The following is a 24,178-nucleotide window of genomic DNA, read 5'->3' as shown; positions in this document are numbered from 1 at the left end:
ACTCTCAGCAGAATCCCTTGTAGAAAGTCCTTAAGTGATGTAGCTTTTACTGTTGTGTCTGCATTATGCTATCATTGCAAATATTTTCATTATGAAGTCACAACTTAAAAATGGTTGCCTTGATGACTCTTCAAAAAATTAAACATAAAATTGCCATATAATCCAGGGATTTCACTTCCGGGGATATACCTCAAAGAAGTGAAATTTGAGGCTTGAATAGGTTTTTGTACAGCTGTGTTTATAGCAGTATTGAATGCAATAGTGAAAAGGGAAGGAATCTAAATATCCATTAATTGAATTTTCTTGTCTAGGATTTTGTATAAATGGGACAATATAGAACTTAATTTATAATGGTCTGTTTTCTTATACTCAGCATAATTATTTAGAGATTCATCCATGTCGTTGTGTGATTCATTTCTTTTCACTAGTGAATAGTATTTTATTTAATGGATGTGCTACAATTTCTTTCATCAGTCACTTGTGATAGACATTTGAAGCATTTCCAATTTGGGGCTATTATGAATAAAGCTCCTTACCTGGTCAAGGTGGATTATTTTTTTAACATGATGTTGAACTTTTTGCTAGTATTTTACTGGGGATTTTTGCATCTATATTCATAAGGTATATTGATTTGTAGTTTTGTTGTAGTTGTGTCCTTTCCTCGCTTTGGTATCAAGGTGATACTGGCTTCAGTATGAGTTGAGGAGGATTCTGTCCTTCTTGATGTCATGGAATAATTTCTACAGTATGGGTACCAGCTCTTCCTCATATGTCTGACAAAATTCAGCTGTGAATCCATCTGGTCTGGGGCTTTTTGTTGTTGGAAGATTTTAACCATGTTGCTTGTTAATAGTTTGTTCTGTTCTATTTCTTCTTGATTGCATCTTGGGAGGTTGTATGTTTCCAGAAATGCATCTATTTCCTACACTTTTAAGAATATGTACATAGAGATTTTCATAGTATTCAAAGGTGGTATTTTGTATTTCTGTGGTATCAGTTGTGGTGTCTTCTTTGTCATATCTGATTTAGCTTATTTGGGTCCTTTGTCTTCTATTCCTGGTTAATCTAGCAAGAGAGCTAAGGTCTATCAATTTTCTTTATCTTTTCAAAAACAACTTTTTGTTTCATTTTCCTTTGTATTTTTTGTTGTCATTGTTTGTTTGTTTTGGTTCTAACCTTAGTTATTTCTTTGGGTTTGATTAGCTCATCCTTTTCTAGTTCTTTGGGATGTATCATTAGATTAACTAATGTGTCATTAGATTGTTAATTTGTGATATTTTTGGCATTTAATGTAGGTATTTAAGCCTGTGAATTTTCCCCCTTATAACTGTTTTTGCTGACTCCCATAGATTTTTGATAGCTTGTGTCCCTTTGTCATTCAGTTTGAGAATCTTTGGAATTCCGTCTTCATTGTATTATTCACCCAATAATCATTCAGCAACAGGTTGTTTAATTTCTACGATTTTGTGTAGAATTGAGTATTTCTCTTAGAGTTGATTTCTAGTTTTATTCCACTGTGATATAAGAAGATACATGATATTATTTCTATTTTTTTAAATTTGTTGAAACATGTTTTATGGCCTAAGATATGGTCAATCTTGAATAATGTTCCCTGTGTTGAAGAGATGAATGTATATTCAGTAGTTCCTAGGTAATCCTGGGAATGCAAAGATGATTCAACATACATAAATCAATAAATGTAATTCACCACATCTACAGAAGCAAAAACAGACCAAAGTCATCTCAATAGATTCATAAAAAGCATTCAACAAAATTCAGCACCCTTTCATGATAAAAGCCCTCAAGATTCTAAAGATACTAGGCACAGAAGGAACATTCTCAAAATTATAAAATCCATATATGAAAAACCCACAGCCAACATCCTACTGAAGAGGGAAAAGTTAACAACATTCCCTGAAAGAACTGGAATAAGACAAGTGTGTCCATGGTCACCATTTCTATTTAACATAGTTCTGGAAGTTATAGCTAGAGCAATCAGTCAAGGGAAAGAAGTAAAAGGAATCCAAATAGGGAAAGAAAAGGTCAAACTATTGCTTTTTGCTGACTATATGATCTTATATCTAGAAAACCCCAAAGAATCCACCAAGAGACTCCTGGGATTGATAAATAAATTCATTAAAGTCTCAAGTTACAAAATCAATGTACACAAATCAGTAGCATTTCTATAAACCCATAATTGTCAGGTTAACAGTCAAATCAAAAACTTAATACCATTCACAATAGCTACAAAAAAAAAAAAAAGACCCTAGGAATATACTTACCCAAGGAGGTGAAAGATCTCTACCAATGTCATATTTCACAGATATTAAAAATATAATTCTACACTTCATTTGGGTTCCAAAAAGAGGCCTCATGGTCAAAGCAATCTTAAGCAAAAAGAATCTGAAGGCATTATATAGCCAGACTTTAAACTATACTACAAGGCTGTAATAACCAAAACAGCATGGTATTGGCATAAAAGTACCATGGAACAAAACAGAAAACCCAGATATAAAACTACCCACATACAATCAACTGATCTTTGATAAAGCAGACAACAATATGCACTGGGGAAATAATTCCTAATCAGTAAATGGTGCTGAGAAAATTGGGAGAGCCATATGCAGAAGAATGAAATAGGATCCATCTCTCTTACTAATTAGACAATTTAATTCAAGATAGATCAAAGACTTAAATGTAAGACATGAAGCCATATGAATACTAGAATAAGATGCAGGAAAATTCTTCTAGATATCAGCCTAGACAAAGAATTTGTGACTAAGACCCAATGGCAACTACAGCAACAACAAAAATAAATAAATGGCACTTGATTAAATTAAAAAACTTTTGCATAGCTAAGGAAACAATCAACAGAGCAAATAGACAACCACAGAATGGGAGAAAATACAAATTATATGTCTGATAAGTGGCTAATAACCAGAATCTTCAAAGAACTCAAGCAAATCAACAAAACAAAACAAATGAACACAAAATATTAAAAGGTGGGTGAAAGAGATGAACAGAAGCCTTTCAAAAGAAGATAGACAAATAGTCAATAAACATATGAAAAAAATGCTCAATGTCACTAATCATCCATAAAAGAAAGATGAATTAATGCCTTTTGCAACAATTTGGATGGACCTGGAGACCATTATCCTAAGTGAAGTGTCTCAAGAACGGAAAATCGAGCACCACATGTTCTCTCTAATAAATTGTAACTAACCGATGAGCAAACATGTACACATGGGAAATATATCCCAGTGGAAATCTAGAGTGGGGAATGGGTAAAATCATACCTAATGGGTACAATGAATGTCATCTGGGTGATGGGAATACTTATAGCCCTGACTCAAGTATAACAAAATTCATATGTAACCAAAAATATTTGTACCCCTCATAAATACCTTGAAATAAAAGCTTCTCACAAACATTCATGTACAAATCTTTGTATAGAAACAGCTTTCTTTTCTCTTGGGTAAGTACCAGGAAGGTCTTCTGAAATGGGCTCCCCTTTTTTAAATTCCTAAGCTAACTGTTGGGGGGTATAATTTAAATAATGCCTTTTAGGTTTTCTAAGAATATCCTACACAGAAAATTATAAAGCAAAGCAGGAATTTCAAAACAGAATGTCAATTGAAACAAATTTGCTGATTTGGGGATAGCTGTTCGATGTGAACCAGTTTCTGGAGTACAAGTGGTCCCTAGTTATAGACAAGATACATTTCTGAGAACATCATTAGGTTGGATTTGTATTAAATTAGACTCCTGATGAATAGCATGGATACTGTAATAATAATAATTACAATAACAATACTATAATTGCTCATAATATGGTAATAACAATATGGCATAATATTGCTATAATAATAATATCCCTGTAATGTAATAACAAACTACAAAAACCTTTGTGCTCTTTTTCTTAAATTCATACAAAGAGAACATAAAAACAAACTCATACAAAAAGTTTAGATAGAGGATAGGAGAAATTTCAAAAAAGAATTTTAGAGGTTAACACTCATGTAACGCTGTATGGATGTCTTGTTTACTGCAAGGGGTAAGAAGGTAGGTTAATACCTACTTTGAGAGGATGGAGTGGGTACTGGAGAATCAGGGTTTGATTCTGTTGCTGGAGGAGTTGAGCTACCACTGCAGTCAGTCTCTTGAGAAAGAAAAAAGCTCATCACAAATGGCCGTGTAGCAGCTGATGCTCTCACTAATCGTGTGGCAAACCTTTATAGACTGCTCAATGTTAGGGTCTTGCTCCTCAAGCTTAGCAAATCCATTTCCATGAGATTAAAGGCTTCAGCTAATTCTTTTGTCATCAACTTTCTTGGTTCTGGATCTTCTGATTCTTCATGTTCTTGTGTTTCTGTCAGCAGCTTCTCTGTCTATGAGACTAGCTGCTGGTATAAAGATGCTGTGCCAAGGAACTGCTTGTGCCATGAGGGTTTGCTTACATGTGTGGAAGAAACTAGTTCCATTATTCAATTATAAATTATCCTTAGTGGGAGCCTTGGGAGCTCCCACTTACTTTGTAAGTACAGGATCCTGTTAAGTCAGTTTGTCAATAACCCAGGAACTGCCTGTTCTTTCCATCAAGTCAATTAAGGTGTTCAGCAATTAACTCGATCCTACTACATCAGTAGAGTGAGTTTGTTTTAAACTATTCTAGGAAATTTTAAAGATTTAAACTGGGATTTTAAAAGCAACAATTAATGTTGAGAACAAGAGGACCCATAAAACAGTCCATTTTTTAAGCACAATAAGCAGCCATGCTACAGATTTGGAGAAAACAACTGCAATTGGCAAGGTCTGGTTCTGGATGCCATTCACCTTCTGAGTCTCCTACCAAACTCTGGCTCTCTCTGTATGTCTCACAGCCGGGCCACCCAAGGCAAAAATCCATGTTGATTAGGGCCCTACCATCTCTGCTGGGCAGACCATACATGCATCATACAAAGCTCGGCCAAGAGGGCTGGTGGACGTTCCTCAGAAAGGGCCCTGCTGGGACGGGCTTCTCTGTAATCAAACCATTTCACTTTCATTCTCTGACCTACTGCACCACAAATGCCCTGCAAGGCTTTACCATCTTCGTGTACTTATAAACTATTTGTGCATAATTTTTGGTGAAACATCTCTTCCAATATACAGCCCATTTTTATTGGGTTGTTTCCTTATTATTGAGTTTTCAGAGTTGTGGTTTTGTTTTTGCTTTTGTTTTTTGAGACAGAGTCTCACTCCGTTGCATAGAGTCATAGAGTGCCAGTGGCATCGTAGCTCACAACAACCACAAATTCTTGGGCTCAAGTGATCCTCTAGCTTCAGCCTTCTGAGTTGCTGGGACTACAGGTGCCCACCACAACACCTGGCTAATTGTTTCTATTTTTAGTAGATATTGGATCTCACTATTGCTCAGGGTTGTCACAAACTCCTGAGCTCAAGGGATCCACCCACTTTGACCTCCCAGAGTGCTAGGATGACAGGCGTGAGCCACTTCTCTGGCCTTTTCAGAGTATTTTCAAAAAATGTAATCTAGATTCAAGTAGTTCTCTATCATATGTGTGATTTGCAAATGTTTTCTCCCAGTCTGTGGTATGTTCTTTTCATTTTCTTAAGAGTATTTTATGAACAAGTCCCTGATCAGGTGTAATCTGAGTACCTGGAAGTGTTGAAGCCCACCTAAAGTGCCTTAATATCAGCATTGTTAACTGCAAAAAAGACTTCACATAGATGTGCACTGATACAACCCTGCATCCATCTGCATGGTCATGTGTTTAGGACACCTCTACATATTGATGTGTAGCTCAAATGTTTAGCTTGTCTTCTTACTCAGAAGACAGATGAGACAGTGCATCCACTGATCTAGTTCTATGGAAGCAGAGTGCTCACCATGGTTTTCTTGGATTCCTAAGGCACAATGTGGAAAGAAAGAAGGTGGATCTGAGGTCATTGCTTTGCCTTATGTTCCCACTAATTTGGTTCATTTTGAAGGTCTGGCCACCCCATGATTTTTCTCCATACTATTTCAATCATGGACCTGGACACTTTATTTGATTTTTGCATAGAAATTCCATATACAAGGACAGTTTGTGGGTCTCAATCTTTACTAAAGTTTTGGAGAAGATGGTAGAAAGAGTTCAGCATATCTGTGCACACAATTTCAAATTGTGAGGCACTCCATTCTGGAAAGTTCTTTGTTCATCTCTACCAAGAGGTTTTCACTGTCTTCCTTGTTCCAGGAAACAGCACAACTCCAGACTTTTGCGGGGAGAGGGATTTCTTTTTGTCTCTTTTTTACTTAAAAACAAGCTGACACACAAAAACATGCAATAGATGATTCACTATCTTTCCATTGCTACACGCATAACCTCAAGATCTCACCTTCTGTCTCAAGAGGTCCATGAGGTATTTTTCTAAACAAAGAATGTTCTCCTTATGAGATACTCTTCTGCCTGCTTAAATAATATTATTTTACCTCACCCTTCATACATAGTCATCTGTTCAGCATATGCAAATGTATACCCTTGGGCTAGTCTCCTTTATTTTTATTGGAATAAATGTTAATTGGTATTTATACTTTTGGTATTCAGGATGGGCTGACATGCTCAACTGTGCCACAATATTTATAATTCTGCAAAGGAAGTTTCTCCCTGGTCTTTCCGGCCCCAGCACATAGGCAGAGAGAAAGCTTTTCCAGCAACTTCCCAGTTTCTGGGCCAGTTTAGCAGTTCAGCCAGAGGAGGCAGCGGACAGTTGGGGCCCATTGCTGAGAGAGACTTCTTTACCAGACATTTGCTTAGACACAGCCTCGACTCCGTGTTTCTACTTACTGATCTTATCTTTGACTTCGTACCAAAGGGAGACCAGGTGCAGAAGGGCTTCTGGCAGAGCTGAGGTGGGGAGTTGAGGAAGAAGGAAGCTTGGTTGTTTTACAGGGCAGTTAACTGGATAGCGTCAATTGTAGTGGGCCCACCAGGATGGCACTTCTGGGTTGCACAGAGGTGTGTTACCCACATCGAGCCGGAAGGGGGAGCCCTAAGTTCATAGTCTGCACAAAAGTAGCTTCTCTGGAACTCTGGACAGATTTCTTTCTTTCTTTCTTTCTTTTTTATTAAATTATAGCTGTGTATATTAATGCGATCATAGGGCACCATACACTGGTTTTATAGACTGTTTGACACATTTTCATCACACTGGTTAACATAGCCTTCCTGGCATTTTCTTAGTTATTGTGTTAAGACATTTACATTCTACATTTACTAAGTTTCACATATACCCTTGTAAGATGCACCGCAGGTGTAATCCCACCAATCACCCTCCCTCCGCTCCCCTCCCCTCCCTTTCCCCCTTCCCCCTATTTTTAGGTTATAACTGGGTTATAGCTTTCATGTGAAAGCCATAAATTAGTTTCATAGTAGGGCTGAGAACATTGGATACTTTTTCTTTCATTCTTGAGATACTTTACTAAGAAGAATATGTTCCAGCTCCATCCATGTAAACATGAAAGAGGTAAAGTCTCCATCTTTCTTTAAGGCTGCATAATATTCCATGGTGTACATATACCACAATTTATTAATCCATTCATGGATCGATGGGCATATTTCTTCCCCTGAAGGCTGACTCCTTTAAAAGGAATGCAGATTTCTGTACTGCCCTTGGAGAAAACGTCTGGATACAAATAAAAAGATTCTGCCCTTCGTGCTTGTTTCTGAAACTTCCAAATACTATGGAGTAAATGAGGTCACCATGTCACATTCAAGATTTAGTTTCTTGTCCTATAAAATGTCAATAATGTACTTGAGCCTACCTGAGGGGTGCCTGGGAAGAGGATTAAATCCAATTACCTACATAGGAGCTCAGCACAGAGTGTCTGTTTGACTAGAATCGCTCAGTAAATGGAAGCTGCTAATGACAGTAATAGCCTTAATAATCCAAGTTCCCAAGAGGTTCACTACCAAGGCAAAAACCTAGCCAGTTGGCACATGCTGGCCATGTGCAGAAAGACCTCCTAGGAAAGCTTGATTTTTCCCAGTGTAATCTCTGGGAAAAATTAGTCCCCTCTTTATGCCGCCTGAATGTCCCTTTCTCCCATGCTCTCTGGCTTCACCCTGGCCTTACAGCTAAACTTAGACTTCTGTACCTGTCTCGGTCCTGGCTTCAGAGACGCAGAGCAGCAGCAAAACCGAATAATGATATTCCTGGCATTCTGTATGTACATGGTGGGGGGATGATAGAAACAGACAGGTATTTTTGAAAACTGGGGAGAAAATTCACCAGATGACTAGAGTAGAAGGAGGATTATTCTTCCTCTGGTTCTTGTAGCCCTGGCGGCAAACAGAAATCCTCAGCTCCTCCAAGAGACCTACATACCTCAGCTATCCCTCGAAGAGCACAATAAAGGAACTGCTGCTGAACAGTGTCATGGAAGTGCCCTAAGCTTGTGGGGGCACACACATACATATTTTTAAATTCTTCCAGGAGCAAAGTATTCCCCAAATAACAGGAGATGGCTTAGGGTAAACACGCGAGCTGACATATTCCTCTGGCTACCCCAGTGGCCAGCCAGATTCTAACTCTACTGCTGGGGAAACTTGTATACTTTAAATCATCTCTAGATTTCTTACAAAACCTAATACAATGCACCAAGCAGGAGCAATGGGCACCCAGAGTCTAGCTCCAGAGCCTCCTGCTTGCCTCCTCTCTTTCAATCTCATAGCAGTTCATGCCAAATTTATTCCCCAGTAAGGCTCAAGTCCCCTTATTATCTATTACCTCGTATATTCCATGTGGCTTCTTTGGATTTTAAAATTCATCAAAGGCAGGAGTCAGGGACTGTACTATGTTCCAGGTACATTTTATAAAGAACACCAGGTGCTCAGCAATTTTAATATGCGTAGTTATATAAATCAAGTTAAAATTCAAACTGCCACGTTGACTTTTGTATGTAAAATAATTTATTTTCCAAAGTCAAAGTTTAAATAGCAAATAAAAATAATTCATAAATTAAATTGTTAAGTTCTCCATCGTCCTTTCAAAGCCAGTGTATTAGCTGTAGGCCACTTAATGAGTCTCTGGCGGTTGAAGAATGCTTGAAATTATTGCATAGTCCCCAAAGCACAGGCTATAGATGACCTTCAGTTTTTCAGGTATCCTGTAAGTCTGTTAATGAAGAAGAAGTTCCTGAGGATTTCCTCTTGGACGATCGTCCAGGCACAGCTGCTGTACCTCTTGGCCTTCAGGTACCACGTGATCCTTAAGTAATAACTCTTCAGGTGCAGAACGTTTGTGATTTTTCCCTTGATGAAGCTTTCATCCTCTAGTTTTTCTTCCAGGATTGTCTCCAGATAGTCCATCTGCTGATGGAAGTTAGCAAGGAGGTTGTCTATAATGGTCTCATTCCAGCCAGTGGTAGAGAAATCTCTTCTCAAAATCCCGAAGATGTTCTGGAGTATCTCATAGATGAACAACGCGGCGTCCTCCTTCTGGAGCTGCTGTGGCTGCTTGATCTCCTCAGGGATCTCAAAGTTCATCCTGTCTTTGAGGCAATCTTCAGGTTTTCCATTCAATTGCCGCAGGAGCTTCTGACACTCCAAGGTGCTGCTTCTCTGGTGGAACCGAAGCAAGCTGGAGCTCATGGAAGAAGCTATAGTGAGGAAGCATAGCAGGAAGATGGCTTGGAGGATGCACTTGTTGGTCATGATGAAAACGGGAACAGCGTTGCCTACAACCTGTGTGCCTGCTGAAGCAGAGGCTTCAGAAGTAGGCAGTGTGAATGTCTTTCCTCCATGGGTATGGCCTATTTATATGAGATGCTCTTTTCTATTTCAGAGGAAATTCCCACTTTCAGTTCCCCTTTTTCAGTTTTCTTATGTCATTTAAATTGTATGAATTCCTTCCCATTTGAACTCCTGTTTAATGTTATATGTGTTAGGGGAAAAGCTATACAGATTGTGAAGATTTCTAATGTCTTATAAAGTTTCAATGAATTGATAAGGCAAAGAAAAAGATTTGGAAGAAAGCCAAGAAAAGCAAACGGCCTGAAAACTCAAGAACCTCAAAACAGCCGCAAGGTACAATCACTGCCCCACGTCCACAGGTTCTTCACCCACATATTCAACCAACTGAAGATTGAAAATATTTTTACAAAACCCCATACAATAAAAAATAATAATACAACCATAAAAAATAACAAAAAATTTTAAAGTTCAGTAATACAACTATTTACACAGCATTTTCGTTGTATTAGGCTTTATAAGTAATCTAGAGATGATTCAAAGTATACAAGAATGTGTGTAGGTTATGTGAAAATACTATACCATTTATAAAAGGTACTTGAGCATCCTCTGATTTTGGCATCTTGGTGGGGGAGAGGAACTGGGAACTATCCACATTGGATACTGAGGGATGTTTTTATTTTCTGAAAAGCCAGAGAATAGCAGCTGAAACTCTAAGGGGTTTTGTCCAGGGCAATAGTAGGGGGTTGTGAGAGGGTCTTGGAAAGTTCTGAAAGTCCAAGGAATAGTCTAGGGTGTGGGAAGTTTTCAAATCAACCAGCCACAGTTCCCTTGTGGGATAGGGCACTTTGCTGACGAGAAAGTGCTATAAGCTGGACAGAAACAACAGAGCAAGGAAAGAGAAGACCCAGGGCGGGGGGTGAGGGGGCGGGGATTGGAGTGTGGGGGAGGGGTGGACAACCCACAAAGCAAGCCGCTGTGTTTTGAACACTTCACAAATGCAACAGAAGAGGGAGCTCTATGAAGTTAGGAAAGCCACCCTGAACTGCTTCTAGTTAAGGAAAAATAAGCTCTTTTAAAACTGAGGAACAGAAAAGTACTGAGAAGAAATCTCATATAAAGTTGCTATTAGAAAAGGATAATAGGGAGTAGAATATCTCCACAAATAACGAACACAGCCCAGGAGTACATGGATACCAAGTAGATCCAAATCGTAATATGCCATCATCAAAGGAGTTGAAAAACATCAAGAAATTATATAAAACCATACAAATTAGAATTAGCAAAATGCAGAAATAAAGAAATATATGAAGGGAATAATTATAAATAAAAGAAAAACTCTAAATTTTGGTGAATAAGAAGAAGTTTGGGAAGATCTAGCCCTAGAAAAAAGCCTCAATCTGGGAAAAAATATTAGCAACTGGAACCCAATACTAAATTAAAAATAATCTATTGGAAAAAGGGGAATTATTTCCAGGAAATAAAGTGTGGTTAAATACTATATGGTCAGTACAATATTATATGGAACAAGTTATAAGGTCAATGACCAAAATCTGGAAAAAATTGATATAGTAAAGATAATATTGGGGTACAGAAGATCTTTCCCAGAAAGACATAAAACCCAGAGACTATAAGAGAAAATAATGATAGATATGACTATAGACAAATTGTAAGTCTCAGTACAGTGAAAAACAAAGTCAAGAAGAAATAGCAATATTAAAAACGTACTTATAAGGTTCAATTAGGAAGGGATAATTTTCTTCACTTACAAAAGACTCCTAAAATTGATAACAATCTTATAGAGAAGTTTATAAACAGCCAGACACCAGGAAAAGAAATATGAGGGACCAATAAAGATATAAAAATCTACTTAACGTCACTGTTCTAAAAATGAAGATTAAACTACTAATGACATAACATTTTTAGATGAATCAGGTTTGCAAGGGGGTATGAGAGAATGTGTACTCTAATGTGCTCTCAATAAAAGTATAAGTTTACAAAAACTTTTGGAGAGTGGAGAAGGTCCCCACCAAACTAGCCTGAACAAAGTCTACCATTCCGTATGGTGTCTACAGTGCAACTTTGGTTTAACTTATCAAAAGGTGGGGTCTATGTCTCCTCTTTTTGATCTGAATTAACTTCTATGGTAGAAGTAATGCTATGTAGTTTTGAGGCTGGCTCAGAAAAGATGATGTTTTCTGCTCTTGAAGACTTTGGCCACAAATGGTCTATCTGACTATATTTTAAAATACAAAATTTCAAACAATACAGTTATTCCTTTAACTTGTAATACCATGAATAGGAATTTACCTATAACCATTCCTGCAGAAGTGTGAGTGTATCATAGTGACAGAAAAATGTTCATCCATAGGGAGCTGGCCAAGTAGTACTATGGTATGGAACTAGTGGCCTACTCAGCAGAGGATCCCAGCAACATTTGCCACTGAGAACCTCTACAGCCCACATGGCCACTGCAGAACTCCAACAGCTTTCACCACCAGAGACCCTACAGTATTCATTGTCACAAGCCCAGTGACCTACTCCACAGAGGGTCTCAGCAGCTGTCATCACCAAGGAAACCAGTGTCCAGAACAGCTATTGTGTAACTCTGAAGCTGTTGCTGCCAAGGGCTCCACAGTTTTTTACTGGTACAAATTCTTGCTGCCTGAGCCACTATGCTCCCTGCTTGTCCCTGGCAGAGCTGCCTTGGCTAGTGTAACTGCAAGAGTCCTGATCCTGGGAATGAGCATGATCACTGCATGCACACTCCTGAAAATACCCTGGACCCCTGCCACTGGCCCTAGTTACCACCACTGCACTCACAACTGTAGCTGCCTCGTGCAGATGCACACATGCACCACAAACTTTGGTTTCTGCAGCCATGTGCATTCATGCAGCCAACTCAAATCCCCAGTGCCAGCCCCCACTCCATGTTCATACCCATAGCTGGCTCCGATGACTGCACATGTGCAAGTCACTAGCTATGCCCTGTGGCTGTATGCATACAAACAACTGGCTATAACTTCTGTTGCTGGACACCACCACCATGCCACAGTTGGTCCTGGCTCCTGCTATGTATCCTGGCCCTTGCTACCACTGGCGTGCCTACAGATGGCTTCTCCCACCACACATACACCTGAAACTGGTCTCTATAGGTGAATGTAAACATACCACTGGCCACCCTGGCCCCCAGTGCCATCTGCCTTGGTCCCTTGCTGCTGGACATGGAAGTGCCACTGAGGACCACACAGCCCCAACAGTTACTGCAGACCTTCCACTGCTCTCACTGTCAAATATTACACTGTTGTGAATGTCATAGACTATAGCTGCTGGAGCATAGGAGATATTGCACCCACAGGCCGCTGTAATTGGGACCCTAAGCCCTAGCCAGTGTACCTCTCCCACTACCTTCTATCCCACTGGTGAAGTTCTTTCTGTATTTAAACCAGTCCACAAAGTCTGGAAAGTATCTACTTTTAAAAATGTGCATGCAAGGTTATAAGAATCATGAAGAATTATGGAAACATGACACCACCAAAGGAACAAAATGAATTGATGTCAAAGAAATAAAGATTCATGAATTGCCTGGCAATGAACTCAATATAATTTTAAAGAACCTCAGTGAAGTATAAGGGAACACAGATTTAGTAAAATCAGAAAAATACAATAATGAAACAAGAAGTTCAGCAGAGGTAGAAAACATAACAAAGAACCAAACAGAAATTTTGGAGCTGAAGGACACCATTATGCAATGAAAAAAAAATGTGATAGTTTCAACAGCAGGCTCAAATAAGCATAAGACAGACTTAGGGAACTTGAAGAAAGGTTATTTAAAATTATCCTCAGTGAGGAGAGAAAAAAATAAAAAAGAATGAAGAAAGCCTACTGGCCTTTTTGTCTACTACAGTAGAGGCAGGGGAAGTAAAGCCAGGCAGGACTGGGTTGGGTGAGCCTACCCTCAGGCTCCAGAAAAGCTGGTAAGGAGTCTTGGTAGGGGTCAAAGTTCTAATCCCAGACCTCCAGGGAAGGGCTGAAGTGGCCCCACCTAACCAAAAAGTCTGCCTGTTGGGGGAGGAGCCATCTGAGATTCCCAATTTGGCTGTCAGGAGTTGATTTTGCTCTTTTACCCCCTCTCTTGTTCTGGTCTCCCTTAGGTATCTGTCAGTGGGCAGGAGTCCCCTGTGATGTTACTCTAGCTGCAAATTAGTACAACCTCTGTAGAAAACAGTATGATGTTTCCTTAAAGAACTAAAAGTGCACTTATCATTTGATCTAGCAATCCTATTACTAGATATTTACCCAAAGAAAAAGAAGTCATTTTATCAAAAAGACACTTACATGCTGATGCTTATTATGGCACAATTCACAATTGTGAATATATCGAATCAATCCAAGAACCCATCAGTTCATGAGTAGATTGACACAATGTGGTATAGGTACAATGTGGAATACATTGTCATGAAGAAGGATAAATTAAGGTCTTTTGCAACATTTGGATGGAACTGGAGATCATTATGCTAAGTGAAGTGTTTATGAGTAAAAAACCAAATACCACATGTACTGACTATTTAATTGGAACTAACTAATGAGCACACAAGTGCACAGAGGAAAGTAAAATTCATTGGAAATCAAACAGGTAGGAAAGGTGTGCTAAAACCTATTATTTAGTAAAATGAACGCTACCTGGGTGATGGGCACACTTATAGCCCTGACTCAAGCATAACAAAATCAATACATGTAACCAAAAACATTTGTACCCCAATAATATTTTGGGGAAAAAAGCCTATAGGATTTATGAGACACCTCTGCCAACACTGAAAGAGCAAGACCAGCCTCTCCTGTTCCTCCTGCCCCTCCTCAGTCTACTCAACATGAAGATGAAGAGGTAGAAGACCTTTATGATGATCCACTTCCACTTAATGAATAGTAGACATATTTTCTCTTCTTCATGATTTTTTTCTTTCTTTTTTTTATTGTTAAATCATAGCTGTGTACATCAGTGCAATCAAGGGGTAAATGTGCTGGTGTCATATACAATCTGAAATAGTCTCATCAAACTGTTCAACGTAGCCTTCATGGCATTTTCTTAGTTATTGTATGTAGATATTTGTATTCTGCCTTTAGTAAGTTTCACCTGTACCCATTCTGAGATGCACCGTAGGTGTGGCCCCCTCCTTACCTTTCCTCCCCCATAACATACTCCCTCCCTTCCCCTTCCTTGGCCCTTTCCCCGTAGTCTTGTGCTATAGTTGGGTTATAGCCTTCATGTGAAAGCTATAATTTAGCTTCATAGTAGGACTCAGTACATTGGATACTTTTTCTTCCATTCCTGAGATACTTTGCTAAGAAGAGTATGTTCCAGCTCCATCCATGTAAACATGAAAGAGGTAAAGACTCCATCTTTCTTTAAGGCTGCATAATAGTCCATGGTATACATGTACCACAATTTGCTAGTCCATTTGTGGGTCAATGGGCACTTGGGCTTTTTCCATGACGTAGCAATTATGAATTGGGCTGCAATAAACATTCTGGTACAGATGTCTTTGTTATATTGTGATATTTGGTCTTCTGGGTATAAACCTAGTAAAGGAATTATAGGATTGAATGGCAGGTCTATTTTTAGGTCTCTAAGTATTCTCCAAACATCCTTCCAGAAGGAAGGTATTAGTGTGCATTCCCACCAGCAGTGTAGAAGTATGCCCTTTTCTCCACATCCACGCCAACATCTCTTCATGATTTTTTAAATAAGATTTCATTTTCTCTAGCTTACTTTATTGTAAGACTACAGTATATAATACATATAAGATACAAAATATATGTTAATCAACTGTTTGTATTATCAGTGTGTTCTGGTCAACAGTAGGCTATTAATAGGTAAGTTTTGGGGGAGTCAAAAGTTATATGTAGATTTTTGACTGTGAGGAGGTTCACTACCCCTAACATTTACATTGTTCAAGGGTTGCCATACACCAGAACAATAGCCTGTTCATATCTTCCCTGGTAAACTGCAATGTTTGCCCATGCTGCCCAAAGTAGAATGAAGATTAAATGGAGAGATATTTATATTGCAGAAGTCAAGTCTGACTTTACTTTGGGAGTGATACAGTTCTATCCTTCTACAATGAATCACAGAATCTGGGTGAATTTGTGTCTCCAATCAAATTAATAGAACTTTTTGTTTATATCTTACTTAGCAAAGATAATAAGCCCTAACCATCAATAAAACAATTTTTTTTGCTTGTGATAATGATCTAAATGAAGTGTTTTGTCATGATGCAAAATTTGCATTGGTCTGAAATCCACTTTATATTAAAATTTATCTTGGCTTGGAAAAATTAAAAAAATAATAAAATGGGTCTCTTGTAGACAACATACAGTGGGGGCTTGTTTTTGATCCACTCTGACTATCTTTTAATTGGTGCATTTAAACTATTGACATTCAATGTGATTGTTGATGCAGTTGGATTAATATCTAACATTTTATAACTGTTTTGTACTTGTTGCCCTTGTTTCTTGTTCCTAATTTTATCTCCATTCTTTTTCTGTCTTTTGTGGTATTAACTGAGCATTTTATATAGTTCTATTTTCTCTCCTTTGATAACATATAAATTATACATCTTTACTTTTTTTTTGGTGGTGGGCTTAGAGTTTGCAATATACATCTCCAACTAATCCAAGCCCACTTTGAAATAACACTATCCTGCTTCACAGAGAGTGTGAGCTCTTTATAGTAACAAAATATTCCTAATTTCTCTCTCTTGTCTCTAGTAGAATTGGTGTTATTCATTTCACTTATATACAAACATACATAAGTATATGTGTATATATATGTATGTGTGTATGCTTAATGTATAAGTATACATATCAAATACATAATTGCTATTTTTATTTTGAACAAAATGTTACATGTTAGATCAACTAAGAATAAAAGAAGTTTTCACTTTCCCTTCACTTATTCCTTCTCTGATGCTTTTCCTTTATATCTGAGTTTCTGATCTATATCCATTTCCTTCTCTTTAAAAAACTTCTTTTTAACATTTCTTACAAGGCAGGTCTACCCATAACATATTTTCTCAATTTTTGTTTTTCTGAGAAAGTCTCTATTTCTGTTTCACTTTTAAAGGATAATTTGCAAGATGTAGAATTTTAGGTTGGTGGGTTTTCTCGTAATTTTTGATTTATTTCATTCCACTTTCTTTTTGTTACATAGTTTCAGAGGAGATATTGGATATACTTCTTATCTTTCTTTTCTTATAGGTAAGGTATTTTCCCCCTGGGGTTTCTTTCAGGATTTTTTGCTTATCTTTGACTTCCTGTAGTTTGAAATGATGTGTGCAAGTGTAGTTTTTCAAGTATTTATCCTGGTTGGTGTTTCTGAGCTTCCCACATCTGTGGATTGTTATCTGACATTAATTTGAGGAAATTTTCAGTCATTATTTTTCAAACATTTCTTCTATCCTGTTTTCTGTTTTACTCCTTATGATATTTTCATTTCATATATGTTATGACTTTTGTAGTTATTGCACGGTCCTTGGATATTTTGTTCTTTATTCCCTCCATTCCTCATTCTTTTTGCTTTTTAGTTTTGGAGGTTTCTATTGATAAATCCTCAAATCAGAGATTGTTTTCTCTCAGCCTTGTCTGGTCTACTGATAAGCCCATCAAAGGTATTATTTAATTTCAGATTATTTTGACAGCCCCAGCTAATAGAAAACTCCTGTACCACTGTGGCTAGCAACCCTACCCTAATAGTAAGGCAGTGAAGGGGAGCTAGACATGGGTGTTTATAGTGTGCTTTTCATGAGATAGGTCTTTTACCTGGCAGGTGGCCTAATGCCTTGTTGTCCAAATTGGGAGTGAATTGGGCTCACACAGGAATCTTATTTACACTGGCAGATGCCTGTATAGCTAGTCTGGCCTCTGCACAATTTATGCCTGCCTGACTACTGTTCTGCTGCTAGAAGTCTGAGCTTGGGATCTCTCCAGAGTCCTAGGGAAAATCTAGCCTGGGGCAGCTCCTAGTACTTCAAATAAAAGGTGCAAATTCAATATTCTACCACTATAGGAAAAATGTCCAAAGATTTTACTTACAGATCCTAGGAAGGAGAGTATAATGAGGGTAGTCCTCAGTTCCTGGATCAAGTGAGGCAGGAATGAAGAGTTAGTCAAAGGAGGGGTGGGGGTAAATGGGTAACTAGCAGCATATATTGAATATAAGGGAATAGTGCACGTGTCACTTTAAGTTCATGGGCAATACGCCTGAATGGCTTAAAAGAAAGAATGGGAAAACAGAGAACACAGTCTGGTAGGCTGAAGAGATGCCACTAAGTTTTATCTCTGACCACCTACTTGAGCCATTTGGGTGTGGTGTAGAACTGGAAACTGTGTCAAGGGTGACTGAGGCCTGCTTTGATATGACAAAGTTAAACTTGTACTCAAAATGGATACAAAGGCAAAATAAAATTGTGAGAATTTACTATGCTTTTACGTTGCTTTTGAACACTAGCATTTCTTTCTGGTTATTTCTTAGGTGTTCTATCTCTCTAGGTACAATGCCCATCTGTTCTTGCATGCAGTCTACTTTATCTATTACCGTCCTAAACATATTAACCATTCTTTAAAATTCCAAGTCCTCGAGGCTGAGGTGGGTGGATTGCCTGAGCTCACAGGTTCAAGACCATCCTGAGCCAGAGCGAGAACTCAAAGTCTCTAAAAATAGCCGGGAGCTGTGACAGGGGCCTGTAATCCCAGCTATTTGGAGGGCTGAGGCCAAATAATTGCTTAAGCCCAAGAGTTTGAGGTTGTAGAAAGGTCCATGACACTCTACTGAGGGAGAAAAAGTGAGACTCTTGTCTAAAAAAAAAATTAATTAATTGATTTAAAATAAAATAAAACAGAATAAAATAAAATTCCCAGTCCTCCTGGCATGGCAGTTCACTCCCGTGATCACAGGACGTTGGGAGGCTGGGGTGGGAAGATTGTTTGACCCCCAGGAGTTTAAAACCAGCCTGGGGAGACCCCATCTCAACATATATATATACATATATATATACATAAAATTCTCAGTCTAGTAATTACAAATCCCTGCTTGCTCTGTCTCTTCAAATTCTGCTTTTCCTCTCTTAGAATGCCTTGTTATTTCACTACTGCAAATACGCCTTTAAAAATATGTCAGTAAGAGATTGGGGAGGGGTAGTGTCCTAAAGTCCCATGATTAGGTCTCAGTTTTCAGTGAGCTTATGCTTCTGGAATGTGAGTTTTGCAAGTGTTTCTCGGCGCTCCCTCCACGCCTCCCCTTAGGTGGGACAGGATGGCTAGAATGGGCAGGGGATGGTATTTTCCTTCTGCCACGTGGGAGGCTAGAACTAGATGGAGCTGGGTATTTCCCTTCCTCAAGTCATTCAGGCTATAGTTAACTAACCAGTTTCTCCTGAAGACAGATCTTGTTAAGGGAATGAAGTACTTCCCAATGCTTCCCAACCCTCCTTGCTGGAAGCACTAGTGGATTTTTTCTCTGCTATTTACTGTGAGAACCAGGTCAATTTATAACTAAGTCCTATCCAGTTTTTTTTTAATTTATTTATTTTTATTGTTAAATCATAGCTGTGTACATTAGTGCAATCAAGGGGTACAATGTGCTGGTTTCATATACAATCTGAAATATTCTCATCAAACTGTTCAACGTAGCCTTCATGGCATTTTCTTAGTTACTGTATGTAGGCATTTGTATTCTGCATTTAGTAAGTTTCGCCTGTACCCATTCTAAGATGCACCATAGATGTGGCCCCACCCATTACTCTCCCTCCACCATAACCTCCCCCCTCCCTTCCCCTTCCTTGGCCCTTTCCCCATAGTCTTGTGCTATAGTTGGGTTATACCCTTCATGTGGAAGCTATAATTTAGCTTCATAGTAGGGCTGAGTACATTGGATACTTTTTCTTCCATTCTTGAGATACTTTGCTAAGAAGAATATGTTCCAGGTCCATCCATGTAAACATGAAAGAAGTAAAGTCTCCATCTTTGTTTAAGGTTGCATAATATTCCATGGTATACATGTACCACAATTGGCTAGTCCATTCGTGGGTCGTTGGGCACTTGGGCTTCTTCCATGACTTAGCAATTATGAATTGGGCTGCAATAAACATTCTGGTACAGATGTCTTTGTTATATTGTGATATTTGGTCTTCTGGGTATAAACCTAGTAAAGGAATTATAGGATCGAATGGCAGGTCTATTTTTTAGGTCTCTAAGTATTCTCCAAACATCCTTCCAGAAGGAACGTATTAGTGTGCATTCCCACCAGCAGGGTAGAAGTGTGCCCTGGGCCTTCAGTAGTTTATCAGGTACGGTTCAGGTTTGCCTGCCCCAGCACTGGCCCCCACAGGCGTTTCCCGTGGCGAGTTGCTGCTCCTGTCTAAGTTCCAGTTTGCTTTCTTTGCCTGCCTCTCTTTCCAGTCTTGGGGTCCACAGTTTGCTCTGTGTTGTCTCTGCTCATGCATCCAAAAAAAGTTGTTGGATTTTACATCTTGTTAAGCATTTTACCTTTTGTTAGGGTAGAGTGGCCACTTCCAAGCTCCTTACATGCAGAACTGACATAATTGAATTTTTAATTTAAGCGAGAAACCAATGGAAAATATTACATTATTACATAGTTTTTTCCTTAAAAACTGAGACTAATTTTTTTTCTCCTTGATCAAGAGTGAGGATTAAGCTACTTCTCTCACCTGTTATTTTTATGAGTGAGCAAGTGACATTTAAGCACATGGAAAGTGGTAAGCATCGCTAAGAAGGAAAACCAATTGCAGAAGGAGGTTGTCAAGATCAAGACAAGGCATTTGTCTCTTCCACCTGAGAAATACATATTTATTTATCAAATAATATGTAGTATTAATTTATTTATTAATGAATATTTATTAAGTAGTCAAAATGTTTACATTTTCATTAAATATTTAATAAGATATATTAAACACTCTATGAAGGTATACAGTGAATCTTGCCATATTATTGGGCTATACTAAAAATGTCTTTTAAAACAGTTTTACTGCTGGCTTCATATGTATTGGGTATTTGTTCCAAGGTTTATTCCAATGTAATTAATGCTTAATTATTATTGTATTATAAATGAAATTATTTTTTCATTGAACTAATTTTGAATGGGACTAATTTTCATTCTATTTCATGAATATGTGTATTTTTATTATAAATAAATAAAGAAAATTTCTAAGATGACAAATACAAATAATTATAAACACACAAGCAAAATCTCTTTGGGGTCTCCATAATTTTTAAGAATATCAATAGGTACTAAAGCCAAAACATTTGAGAACTACTGATAATGATAATATTTACAAGCACCTATGTGGGTGGTTAATTGGGAATGAGTATCATGGGTTCGTAGTAATAATCTCTTTTTTATTGGCTGTCCTGTTCACATCAAAAGACAATAAATGTGGTATGTCCAGGCCTTCGGTGGTGACTGTGGTATAATTCCAGAATTCTGGGATTTTTTTTTTTTTTATGTTTTATTTTATGAGACCCAATCTCACTCTGTCTTCCAGGATAGCTACAGTGGTGGCATCACTGTAGCTCACTGCAACCTCAAACTCCCAGGCTCACCCATCATCCTACCTCAGCCTGCCAGAGCTGGGACTATAAGTATGTGTTGGCATGCCAGGCTAATTTTTCTATTTTTAGTAGAGAGAGGGTCTTGCTCTTACTCAGGCTGGTCTTCAAATCCTGAGCTTAAAGCAATCCTCCTACCTTGGTTTCCCAGAGTACTAGGATTGCAAGCACGAGTCACTGCACCCAGCCTCTACATTTTAAGTGGAGGCAAGTTCATTAGAAAAGGATGTGGGTGGGAGGTAATTAGAATACAGAAAAGGACAAAGAATTCGGTTCTAAAAATGATACACTCCACAATAATAAAATGCATGGAAATCTTGCCCAAAGTCCTAAAGACACTGGAAAGTTTTGCTTGGCAACCTAGAAAGCTCCTGTGAAACTTGGGAACCACAATGGAAAAGGCTTCATTCAGGGTAAGGGAAAAAAGAGATTGTCTTCCCCTCCTCCACCTGCTGCCACCCTCTCACCGTCACTCAGCGTCGCAGGCTGCCTCTGCCCAGGCTGGGGTTTCTTTGTAACCACAAGCCAACAGCTGGTGGGGCAGAGAATCAACCCTCAGACCTCCAACCCTATATGGAAAGGCAAAACATGCAGCTGAGACGTGTCCCCGAGACACGTCTCTATTCCTTTTCCCTTTCCCACATCCTGGATAGCTTGTCACAGGCCTCCGACAAGAATCATTTGTCAATTTTCCTACTGTCACCTTAGGAATCCAGGTGGGTCTCGTCTGCTTCACTTGGGGCCCTGCCTAACTCTTGCTAATGTCAGGATTCAGAATTTGCTATCCCAAAATATGCTATCTTGGAAATTGAGGAAAATTTCAGAAGCAAGAAGGTCACTCCCTGACCTATTCCACCTGTTCTTTGTGAAAGCTGGCCCATAAAAGAATTCTTTGACCTATTTCCCCTGAAACTAGGTCATAAGACCCTCATGTAATAGGTGTCTTGTTTTATACCTGAAGGCACAGAGACGCCAAGAATAATCTGAACAATGAGGCTTTGCTAAGTTCTCGTATTGCTACCACTTAGTAATCCCTTTTGTCCAATATACTTTTACATTCTTTCCTTTTACTTTCCATTTTTCACTGAACCTAACCATAAATATACCCAGTTTTCCCTAGGCTTTTGAATCTTTATTTCTAAAGGCTCCCATGTCATATAAAAATTTGGTAAAAAAAAAAAATAGCAATAGTTTTCTCCTATTAATTTCTTATTCTCATAGGGTGTCAGCCATGAGCCTTGAAGGGTCAGAAAAAGATATTACTTTTTCTTCCCTATAGTAAGGAAGGGCCCCTTCTCCCATATACAAATACAACTAGAGGATTTCATATTTTGTACCCCTAGCCACAGCTGCAATGTTCCCCTCAGTGAAATGATGGCCTAGGGATACACAGGGCTGTCTTGAAGCTCCAACAATACCCCAGGATGAAAGCATCAGAAGCAAAAGTTTCTCTCTGCCTCTCCTTCCCTCCTGTCTCTGGCCCCACATTCTCCCCAGAGGCTAGCCATAGAAACCAGAATCCTTCTGCCCCATGGTTACAGAAACCAGAATCTCTTTCCCCAAGGCAGCCATGAAACTTGCAATTAATGACTGCAATTTCCTCCCATTTTTCTGTGTACAATTGGCCATAAATAAATTATCTGACCTACTTTATTTGACTGTAGATCATATGACCCCATTTAAGGGAGGGTTCTTCCCCATACCGGTGAGGAAGGAATGCTGCACAGAGAGGCTAAAACAGTGTGAACAGGCAGGCCTTACTAGGTTTCCTCTCAGTCTGTCCGCATTCAATCTTACCCTTGTTTTCTCACTGTATTTCCACATGGCTGTCTATTCTTCATTGGCCTAAGCATCAGATGGTATTGTTGGATATATTCTGAATGCTCCTGGATCATATAAAACTAGGATAAAATGAATTGGTATGTCTTTTGTCAGTTGATTTTCAGTGAAGCTTCAGTGGGTAAAAGGGAATTTTTCCTTTGGCCCTTGCAGTTATCCAAATCTACCATGTGCTACCTGAACTCCCTCTGCTAAAAATTCCAGATTGGCCCTCTCTGATACAGATTCCAGTCTGCCGCCAGCCTGGGTTTACTTTTCTCTTTGGACACCAGGCAGTTCTCTGAGCTGGGCGCATTTACTTCCCATGACTGTTCCAGGAGGGGGCTGAGGAGAGAGCACGTGGCCCCCACATGCAGCAGCGGCTGCAGAAGCGTTGGCTCCAGTCTCTAGTGACCCGGGGCTTGTCTCCCTGCTGGTTTTCCCTGAGAGATTCCTTGTTTAAAGTAAAACAGCTCAAAACAAAACCCTCTGCACAGTTAAAGCTCGCAACTAAATTTGGTTTTATTTCATCATCAGGGAGTCTGCAAAAATAACAATGAGGTGATGCAACAAGTGAAAAGGAAACTAAATGTGAGTTGCCAAGTTGGAGTTGGAGGATGGAACGGGGATTCCCCTCTGATCTGGCCCTTGGCTGAGGAGGCTGCATTTTATCTTCACCGAACAGAGGATTCTGCTGGTTGCCAGGAAGCTGCTTGTGTTTTCCTGATGACGACATTTAGCTCCTCGAATGGTGGAGAGCACCCAGAAACGAGGGAGGGAGAGTGTGCCCTTGCAGATGGCTGGTGTGTGTGCTAAGTGCCAGGGCTCTGTCCACAACCCGGGATGTTTGCTGTGACAGGCTTGGCTCGGTTGTCCAGTGGCTTTTTCCGCTTCTCCCTTGTGAGTGACGGAGCAGGCACTAAAACGTTGCCTGGCTAGTTCTCTTGGGATTACCTCACCTTCCCACGCACAGACCTAGAACATTAGCGAATAATCTAAGCAGA

At 39.1% G+C, this 24,178-nt stretch overlaps 1 protein-coding gene across 1 annotated transcript; it reads right to left on the bottom strand.

Moving 5' to 3' along the window:
• Nucleotides 1–9,134: 9,134 nt before the first annotated feature.
• IFNB1 (interferon beta 1) lies at nt 9,135–9,698 on the bottom strand. Its single transcript, XM_053581765.1, has one exon. It carries the CDS (start codon nt 9,696–9,698, stop codon nt 9,135–9,137), a length of 564 nt encoding a protein of 187 aa, XP_053437740.1.
• Nucleotides 9,699–24,178: the final 14,480 nt, after the last annotated feature.

This window comes from Nycticebus coucang, chromosome 2 (assembly GCF_027406575.1).
Source record: "Nycticebus coucang isolate mNycCou1 chromosome 2, mNycCou1.pri, whole genome shotgun sequence".
In the NCBI taxonomy this organism is placed as follows: Eukaryota; Metazoa; Chordata; class Mammalia; order Primates; family Lorisidae; genus Nycticebus; species Nycticebus coucang.
Note: the sequence above shows the minus strand (reverse complement) of the source record. Positions and strands in the feature narration are given on the sequence as shown.

Coding starts and splice junctions, on each gene's coding strand:
- IFNB1 (XM_053581765.1), bottom strand. CDS start 9,698: ATGACCAACAAGTGCATCCTCCAAGCCATCTTCCTGCTATGCTTCCTC.